This window comes from Canis lupus, chromosome 11, assembly GCF_003254725.2.
Source record: "Canis lupus dingo isolate Sandy chromosome 11, ASM325472v2, whole genome shotgun sequence".
Classification (NCBI taxonomy): Eukaryota; Metazoa; Chordata; class Mammalia; order Carnivora; family Canidae; genus Canis; species Canis lupus.
Genome location: NC_064253.1, coordinates 56,301,279 through 56,311,678, shown reverse-complemented (window position 1 = coordinate 56,311,678; position 10,400 = coordinate 56,301,279). Strand labels below are relative to the sequence as shown.

At 39.2% G+C, this 10,400-nt stretch overlaps 1 protein-coding gene across 4 annotated transcripts in view; it reads right to left on the bottom strand.

Annotated features, from left to right (window-relative positions):
- Positions 1 to 204: 204 nt before the first annotated feature.
- The window catches only part of NR4A3 (nuclear receptor subfamily 4 group A member 3), a 40,290-nt gene continuing 30,094 nt past the window's right edge, over positions 205 to 10,400 (bottom strand). For all 4 annotated transcript variants that reach the window (XM_025432487.3, XM_025432484.3, XM_025432485.3 and 1 more), the window contains one exon: positions 205 to 3,466. In XM_025432487.3, coding sequence (XP_025288272.1) covers positions 3,219 to 3,466 — 248 coding nt within the window. In that variant the 3' untranslated portion in view covers positions 205 to 3,218. The remainder of the gene's footprint in view (positions 3,467 to 10,400) is intronic.

Sequence of the window (10,400 nt, the reverse complement as noted above, 5' to 3'; positions counted from 1 at the left end):
TATCGAATTTAGAATGTCCTTCTTCCCAATCAGTGAGGTTTAATATATTTCCAATTCAGAATGCCTATTAATTTTTCAGCATTAGTAAGCCTTCAGAAAAAATCCATTTGGGGATGTGTTTAAGAGATCACAGCAAATACTATCATATACATGATGAAGAGAATACTGTTAAAATGAAGCATGCTTATTTAACACACCGGTAGCCATTGATAAAATGTAATTTAATTTAATCATTTAAATTTACATTGTTAATGTACAAGAGCATTTCTTTCAAACCACAGGTTAACACACACTAAAGAGCAATGCTGTTAGAAGAGCAGAGAAACTTTGGAAAACTCTGCTGTCTGAAATGAAAGCAAGGCACTCTCCATTAACAGCTGGTGGATTCCTGATTTCCGCCCACAGAAGGCATGTTCGCACTGAGAGAGCTCTCCCACAAGGGAAGAATCACCTGCTTTAATTCTTGCTGTCCTCTTCTGAGCTAGTTTGGTCATCCACTCTGTATAAACTTGTGTGTCAACATCAAGACAAAAAAAGAGAGTTGAGTTGATGGATTACGTGGGAGGCTCTCATAGTTCTTACAACTATGGAAGACAGAAGAACACTGGCTATCACCTTTATTTTCAACACTAGTGTCTGGACCTAAAACTAAAAACCTTCATTCTTTCCAACCAACCAATCAATATCACAGCTAAAAAGTCTTTTCCTTAAATCTGATGGGTGTAAAAATAAAAAGTAACAGCATTTCTCCAGGGCTCTGGTTTTTCTGTTTGTTTTGTTTTTCTTTTATGGACATGACAAAAAACAAGGATTAACTTTCCAATACTAATGGTGCACCAAAGGGTTATGTATGCACAGTATTTCTAATTTATTCAAATTCAATTTGAATTTGGTCTGAAGCTACCTTGTATGAAATGTTAGCTTTCCTGATATTTAATAATGTTTATTATGTTTGCATATAAGCTCAAAAAATTAATGCAAAAGTACTACTTTACTCACGGTTATCAGGTAAAATGTAAATATTAGTGGTTATTTTTAAAAGCCTGTTTTCCTATAGATGCAATAAGTTGAGTAAAAACACTATAGAAAGGAGAAGTAGGTCCTAGTCTTGATTCTGGTATTGGCCTGTTGGACCTTGGGCAATTTTTACTTATCGCTGGGTCCCGGTTGTCTCCTCTATGAGTTTCAGAGGTATGGGGGACCAGTTGACAAGTCAGGCCCCTGCAAAGTCTAATGTTCCAAGGGCCTAACATTGCAGACCCTATCACCTGGATATAAAAATAATAATCTTCCATAAAAGCTCACACAAACATAATACATGATCAAATATCAGAATGACTCTTGGGGCAGGGGGGAACCAAACCATATATGCTTTGCTATCTGGGTTATCCTTTGCAGCAATTAGGCAATTCATTTGGCATTTGTTTGATTGTATAATTTAATGACAATATAAACAGCATAGTTTTGTTATTTTTTTCTTTAAAAACACTAAAGCAAAAATGATTTAAAGCTAACAAAAACTACTGTGACATCATTTTGACATTCAAAGTTTGTTTCTTAGCAAAATGGCCAAAGATATTTTGATTGATACAGAGTATATAATATAAAGACTTTTAGACCTAAAAATCTTCAAACATTATTCGAATTTAGCAAAACATAAGCAAAATTTTAATATCAAAGTGCTAAACAGTACTGCCTTAAAAGTCACTGCAAATGAATCATAAAATAACTGCATGGGAAGTAACATTTATTGTACAAATGGTTAATAAAAAGACACATTATAAATATATATATGTAACCTGCTATATTTATATATATATATTTGTTTATTTAATTTCTAATTGGTGTATCCAAGTTACTGTGAACACCCCATTTAAGTACTTTGTAACTCAGCTTCCAGGAGCTGGTGGTCTTGCAATAAATACAGGCAAAGCTATTACAATATAACGTGCATACAAATGTTTATACAAATAAGGACACTATGCAACAAATTATCTCATAGTAATATGGCATCGACAGTATAAACATACAAAAGGGAGTACGAACACGGAATGTTGAAACGCAGCCCACTAATCCTGTCTAGTAGTCACATTCATACTATTATTTTTTAAAATAAGACTCGCTTGCTCTCCAAAATTGTCCTTGTCACCAATAACAAAAATTAAATTATATATATTTCAAAAATCTTATTACCTCTGGTGTTTACCCTGTATGATCAGTTCCTACTTATTTGTATGTTCTTATTTAGGAATCAAACCCTTGAGACTCACTGGATGCTCCTGGGGCTTCTGAATGAATGTGCCAGTCAGTTGCTATTAACTGAAGCAACTTTAGGGAACTCTGTCTCAGTTGATGGAACACAACCAACACAGCTGTATGCAATCCATTTTATAATCTGAGCCCCTTTCAGGACAGCTGGGCATCAGGGCAGAGCTCTGGATCCACTAAGAGTGGCCTAAAATCTTGGATGGACCATTCCTCAGAAGCGCTCTACAGGGCAGGTGGACAAAGCCTCTGCTAGGAAAATGAACACGTGTCATTTGCCAATATGACTGCCTCCTTTTTATTTCCATATAAAAGAAAGGAGAGTTCATAAACAAGACTTAGTAAGACAGCACTTTAAAAATTGCACTTGTATATGGAAGCGAACAGCCATTATCATTTTGCTATGTCTGATTTATAGGTAATCCTCATCTTTCACCATTTGTTAAAATAAAATAAAGGAAGAAAGAAATTAAAAGAGAGAATTTCTGCCTTCTTTGCACCACATACATACCCTTGATACAGGAAGTGTATTCTAAAGATCAACCTCAAGACACATCCTACCCTGGCGAACAACCGTTGGCTGTTCTTGTTTTTAAATACAAAGCAACTATAATTGTATTCCCCAGAAAGAGTTTTAAAACAGTTATATTATCCTTTTTTTTTTTCCTGCTCGGATAGCATTGTCCAAAAGTGCTTTGTTAGCAATTTCTTAGAAAACCCTCATGAACTCTACCCTCCCCTCCCACACCAACCCCAAAGCCTAAATATAAAACACAACCCCAACACAATACTCTGCAAGTTTTCTGGCTTTAGGTTGTAAGGAAAAGTGCCAGAAAAAAAAAAAAAAGTCTTTTCTACAGGAGCTGCTTTTTCTCTTAAGGAAGGACAGAAAACGATAGGTGTCCAGACCCATTCCTTTGCTGCTTAGCAAGTAGGTGCCAGGCGGCTCCCGTTCAGAAAGGCAGGGTGTCCAGGAAGAGCTTGTCGATGATGGAAGGTGGAGACACCAAGTCTTCCAGCTTCAGGTAGAAGATGCGCTGGAGGCCCAGGGTGCAGATCTTGCGCAGTTCTACCAAGGCGCCCAGGACCTTGGGCTCGCTGGGCTCCAAAGCCTGTCCCTTACTCTGGTGGTCTTTCAAGCTGCTTGTGATCTTGTTGCATAGCTCCTCCACTCTCTTTGGTTCTTTTAACCCATGTCGTTCTGTAGAGGGATACAAAAGGGCAAGTTTAGGAGGATGTTACATCTTAAGAGACTTTGAGTTTTCTTTATTTTTGCTTTTTTTTTTTTTTTTTAATTTTAAGTAGGCTCCACGCCCAACATGGGGCTTGAACTCATGACCCTGAGATCAAGAGTTGGATGCTCTCTACTGCTTGAGCCAACCAGGTACCCCATCTTTTTTTTATTTTTTTTTTTTTTTTAAGATTTTATTTATTTATTTGAGAAAGAAAGAGAGAGAGAGAGGAGGAGAGAGAGAGAGAGAAACAGACTCCTTGCTGAGGAGGGAGCTTTACGCAGGACCCTGAGATCATGACCTGAACCAAAGGCAGACACTGAGCTGACTGAGCCACTCAGGGGCCCTAGGCATCCCCATCTTCTTTTTAATTTCTCATTTTAGCAAATTTTTTTAAAATTTAAATTTTATTAATTAACATATAATGTATTATTGGTTTCAGAGGTAGAGGTCAGTGATTCATTGGTCTTATATAACACCCAGTAGACAGCCTCATCTTAAGAGACTTCGAATCCCAAATTGAGGTCTGTGTCTTCTACCAGTTGGGATGGCATTTTAGAATCCAAGTGCCTCCATCTTAGAGGTAACTCATAGCCTTTGTTATCAAATGGCATCAGGGTTCGAATCCCAGTCCTACCACTTCCTCACTGTGTGCTCCTGAGTTAGCCTCTGACTTTCTGCGCCCCAGGTTCCTTATAAAGTGAAGATAATAACTGTCCCTAATTTAGGGTTTCTGGGAGGACCAACTTAGGTGAAGCACACAGTTCCTGGCACATAGTCACATTGAATGAATGACAGAGTGGTTATTACTTTGCATACATTATCCTATAAAAGTCCTATCAGAAATCAACTCTTTTTTCAGAGTGACAAAGAAACACATCGAGGAAAGTGAATTAATGTCCCCATCTGTTAAGATGGGGAAGGGGGATCTGTAAGTTCCATTTGCTAATGCAGGGGCTGCCCCACAAGACCCAGCACAAAGCACATTCTTATGTTTTCATGCTAACCAGCACTGAGAAGAATCCAGCTTTTCTTTTCCCTGTTTTTCACTCCCCCTTGAAACACCTATTGTCCTACACCTGGCACTCTGTACAAAATACACGTGTCTTCCTGCTGTGGAGATGGAAAAGTCAAAGAGAAGGGAAGAGGCCCTGAAAGAGGCACTGCAGGGACTTTACAATGTAGCAAGACATGAACACCTGTATCTGATATTTTATAAAACAATATACAAAGTGATCCACATGTTAAATATTATGATCTCCCATTTTATTTTAATGTTAAGTGATTTTCCCAAAGTCTAAATTTTGGCTGCTAAAAGCTGCTAAACTGATCTGAACTCAGTTTCCTGAGGCACATTTTGTCCTCCTGCCACAGAGCAATGTTGCATCTCTAATCAGAAAGGAGCATCACATCCAGTATAAACCACTCTGCTCTCCCTCAACATTTAGATACCAAAGTCTCTTTCCTGAGAGAAGGTCTTGGCCCTAGTTAGTCAGGGTTTGTATCTCTAAGTATATTTACACGTAAAACAATAATTCTCATGAGATTGAAGACATCCTTCCAAAGGGAAATCAAGCAACAGTGTCTAATTTTTCCCACGTTTATTTTTTCAGTTGGGGATATATGCTTTCTCATTTTTTAAAATTCCAGTATAATTAATGTGCAGCATTATATTAGTTTCAGGTGTACAAAAGTGTTCAGTGATTCAACAATTCTATACATAACTCTGTGCTCATCAAGATAAGTGTACTCTTAATCCTCTTGGGGATATTTTTGTTAGGGAAGTTGTTTCCTTAAAACAAAAAAAGTCAATTAGCAAAATGGAGCAATATCCAGACATTTTTTTTCCCCTCTTGTCCTAAATCAAAGGAGGCCCAGGGACCAGGAGATCTGCATTCTTCCATAGGTTTAAGGCTTATCTTAAAAGGAGGAGGTTGGATTTAATGACCTCTAAGGTCCCTTCTAGCTCTGATGTGTTATAATTACATTAAATTACAACCATGAAAATTGCCAGTGGCATCTCAGTTGGCTGTAACTTGTGGGTGTCTCATCTTGATGCACCATAATATGGAGAAAAGGGCACTGGATGTGTAGTCAGACGGAGCTGGGTTCCAGTTTTGGTTCTGTTACTTACTACTAGCCATGTGACTTAATCTCTTAGGACCATGTCTTTGTAGGAAAATGGGGATTACAGGGTGGGTGGTAGATACACAAGTCTTTATTGTATTCTTCTTTATTCCTTTCTGTGTACCTCTTTTTAAAAAATATTTTATTTAATTTTAATTTTTAATTTTTTTAAAGAAGAGTATGCACGTGTATATGTACACATGTGTGTGAGAGTGCGCGTGAGGAGGGAGGCTGGTGGGGGAAGGGCAGAGGGGAAGAGAGAATCTTAGGTAGGCTCCATGCCTGGCTTTGAGTCTGACTCTGGGCTCCATCTCACAACTCTGAGATCACAACCTGAGCTGAAATCAAGAGTCGGACATTTAAGCAACTAAGCCACCCAGCTCCTCTCCCCAAGATTTTATTTTTAAGGAATCTGTACACCCAATGTAGGGCTCAGACTCACAACCCTGAGATCAAGAGTTGCATACTCTATGGGCTAAGCCTGCCAGGTTCCTCTTTTCTTTGTGCCCTACATACTACACAAAACATTGAAAGAAGAAGTATAGTTATAATAAAACCTACTTCCATGGGTATTGACAGGCTCAACTAAGATGATGCTACCAACTTTCTACCAACTGCAGAGTGCTCCATGCATGGTACAGTCAGCACCTGCAACAATGCCTGACAAACAGCAAATGGTTGGCAACCACAGGTCAAACAAAAGGCAACAAAGTCCCCTACTTCTCAAGCTTTGCAGTGCATGATTTTGCTTCCCAGGAACTATTAGCTAATCAGCCTAGGTGCAAACCTGTCCTCTATGTTTATCTTTACTATATACGTAGTCTCTCTGTTTAGTCTCAAAAGACACACCCAGGAGTGACCTTCAAGGGAAATTTTGCCTGCAACGGTGTTCCTTCTAAACTCTTATTCCACCTCCCTCTCCCCTTTGCCCCTGCCACCAAAACAGAAAAGCAGACTGCAAGTTTGGCAGTAAACTTCAAGAACTGTAAAATGTTCATAGCCTCTGCCCAAGTAATCCCACTCTTGGGAATTTATCTGAAGGAAAAATTCAGCAGAAGAATAAACTGTATGCATGAAGACATTTAGGGTTGCAGTATCTATTTAAAAAACTGGGAAAAAGATAAGGGGTGGAAGAAAAGGGAACTATTAAGTCAAAAATGGTATATGCACATAAATGTAGGCATCAGAAAGGACAGATATGAAGGCTGTCAAGCAACATGGAAAAACATATATCGCATAAAAGAAAGAACAGAATATAAAATGGCATCTAAGCTGGGATGACATCTATGCAAAATTTATTTCTGCATATAAAGAAGGGTGAACAGAAACAGAAAAGTGAGAATATTTATGAGATTGTCAGATAACTCTTTTCCTTTCTTTTAAAATTCCCAAGTTAGCAGTATTTGTATATTAAACTGTTAACATAAAACAACCTGGGATTTGGTCTCTCTAGTAGCTGTAACATGCTCAAACAGTCATCTTGCTGATAATAATGTCTATTAATACTGAGCTATGGCAAATTAGGTTCCGAACCTAGGGAGGGATGCTTTTTCCCAGAATAAAATAACCAATCTATTGATTTAACATGTGCCTTCTTTTCAGTGCCCATGTCTTGTGTTGCATTCAAGATCCCATATTCGTTTTCAGGATAAAGAAACAGAGAATGGTATTGGCTGGATTTGGGGAGGGGGTTGATTACAGAACCTTATAACTAGACTTTCTCATGGCCAAACTCACAGAAGGTGCCTCAGAGTTTTCCCTGCTCTCCAACCAGTTGTGACTGCTCAATAACTATGGCAACCATTATTTATTCAGTGAATTCAAGTGGAGATCGATACCTCCCTGCCAGCTGGATCAACCCTAGGCCTGGAATTCCTTGAGGAATTCAGAGACACTCCTGTTAGAAGCCAAAGGCACCTTCTTTGTTGTTTTGAACAGCTACTGGATTTGTGGTTTCTTTACTTTTTCAAAAGGGCTGAGATAAAATTCAGTCTCCATGCAAACTACTGCCAGCAGCCAGCAAGATTTCCAAATCACTAGGGAGTCACTAAGTGGCTGGGACCTTCCTAGTAATCTGAAATTCCTTAAAACCCCAATCACTGACGTTTTCATTTAAGGACTTCTTTTCTTTTCGGTGTCTGGTAAACATGGTTGCAATGCTGATATACAGAGACCTCATCAATTCTGGGGGAAATTGGACATTTGGATTTCCCCCTTCCTAGAGAATCACACACAGATTTTAGTGTATGATCTTTGTCCACCATTAAACAAAACAAGCCCTTCGGCATTTCTTGCTCTTTGATCTACATCATTTTTATCTAATACGTCAGTATTTAACTCAGCTTTCTGTATCCAAAACTTTAAAATGTATCTTATAGAAATGGTTAAGTAATGAATTTACGTGTCACAATCATAGAACATATGTGTTGGAAAGGATTTGAATCATTTAGTTCACACTCCCACCCAAAACAAGAATCCCTACCATGAGAGGTCACAAAGAAAGTGCCCGACCACTGGAAAATAACAATAGACTTAGTAGCACTTTATATTATACTCTTCTACTTAGATTATTTTATCACACTCTCTCAATATGCTTGTGAATCAGGTAGGACAAAGATGATCTTTACTTAATAGATAAGAAGGCTGAGAGGCTCAGAGAGTTAAGTAAGTGACTTGCCCACAGTCAAAATTAGCAAATGGCTAATTTCTTTTGCTCAAAGTCCAGGCATGTTTCTATTATACTGGGATGCCTTGAACGTCATATTAGGATGTTCTTCTTTATCCTGAGATGATTTCAGCCTCCCTATAACTCCTGACTTTCTGTGTACCTATTTAACTAACTGATTAATTACTTCTTTCAACAAATACGTACCAAGTGCCCATTCTGTGCCTAGCAATATTATAGCCATTGGGGAAGAGCAGTGAACAAAACAGATGGACAACACTGACCTGTGTGGTGTTAGTATCCAAAGAAACTGCTGAATTCCTATGCAATTTTAGCTATCCATGCCACAGACCTCTCTGCTGAGAGAGGAACGGAAGCAGGTGGGAGGTGGAGAGAGAGGAGGGAGGGAGAGTGGGAGGGGGAAAGGGAAGGAATGGGAGAAAGCAAAGAGGGTGGGAAGAGGGAGAGATCCAGTGAAATAATAGAGCTACTAAGATCTGTGCTCATGTTTTTCCCTTTTCACCTCGTTAAGAGCTACTTGTCCTTTAGATTACGGATCAAATATTTCTTCAAGGCAACTTTCCTTTTTACTCCCAGTTTATTTATTTATTTTTTTAAATAATAAATTTGTTTTTTATTGGTGTTCAATTTGCCAACATACAGAATAACACCCAGTGCTCACCCAGTCAAGTGCCCCCCTCAGTGCCCGTCACCCAGTCACCCCTACCCTCCGCCCTCCTCCCCTTCCACCACCCCTAGTTCGTTTCCCAGAGTTAGGAGTCTTCCACGTTCTGTCTCCCTTTCTGATATTTCCTACCCATTTCTTCTCCCTTCCCCTCTATTCCCTTTCACTATTATTTATATTTCCCAAATGAATGAAACCATATAATGATTGTCCTTCTCCGATTGACTTACTTCATTCAGCATAATACCCTCCAGTTCCATCCACGTCGAAGCAAATGGTGGGTATTTGTCATTTCTAAAGGCTGAGTAATACTCCCAGTTAGATCATGCTCTCCTATGGCATTCTATTTTTTTTCCCTTTCAAGGATATAACAGGTTAGAATCAGATATCTATCTAACTCTTGCCTGCCTTCTCCATTAAATGTAAGCTCCACAGGGGCGTGGGCTGTGTTTGCCCATCATTACACCTCCTGAGTACAGAGGAGACACCAATAACTATCTGTTCAGTGAATATGTACACAGAGGAACAATGACCTGTAAAATATGATTAAATGAATACTAAACACATAAGCTGCTCAGAATAAATATAGAAGTTGGTAGTTAATGAGCAGTAGACAACATTCACAAACTCTAAAACCTACCACATTACAAGCTTTGGAGTCAGACTTCCTGGATGTAAAACCTAGCTCTGCCACTTATTGGGTCTGTTTCCCCATTTGTAAAAACAGGGCTGATGAGGATACCTGCCTCCTGGGTTGTGGGGAGAAGTAAATGAGTTGACACATGTGAAGTGTTTGGGACAATGCCCGCATATAGTAACTACTTAAAAAATATTAGCAAGTATCCTCTATGTCTACAGCTCAACTCATTAATACCCCCTTCAAATCGGCTGCTTCTCTGAATTTGCCTGTTAAGGATTTCACCGTCCTCCCCATCGCTCCCACACCATGTCTAACAATTCTTCCTCCCTGGCCATCATAGTTAATCCATTGTAAGAACACTGGTGAACATCTCTGTGATGTTCCTTGCATCTAGCTCCTCCCTGCAATCCCTCTGGCCTAGGTCTTCAGTAACTGCTACCTACACTGTTTCAATAGCTCTTGGCTTGTCCATCTGCTTCCCATCTCTGTTGTAATCCATGCCAGGTCCTTCCAGATCTACTAACTAGACAACATTAAACAAAATAGCACATGTAAAGCCCTTGGCACAGTGCCTGGCACAGGGTATTTGAAAATTATTAACTTCCTGGAATTCTAATTACCAATAGCTTTCATTGTTCCTTTCTGTTCAGACGTCGTCACTACCTCAGCAGCATCAACATCACCCGGCAGCTTGGTAGTAATGCAGAATTTCAGGCCCTGCCCTGGATCTGCCTCATCATAAGTGCAATTTAACAAGATGCTTCGTGGGTTGATGCACATGAAAGC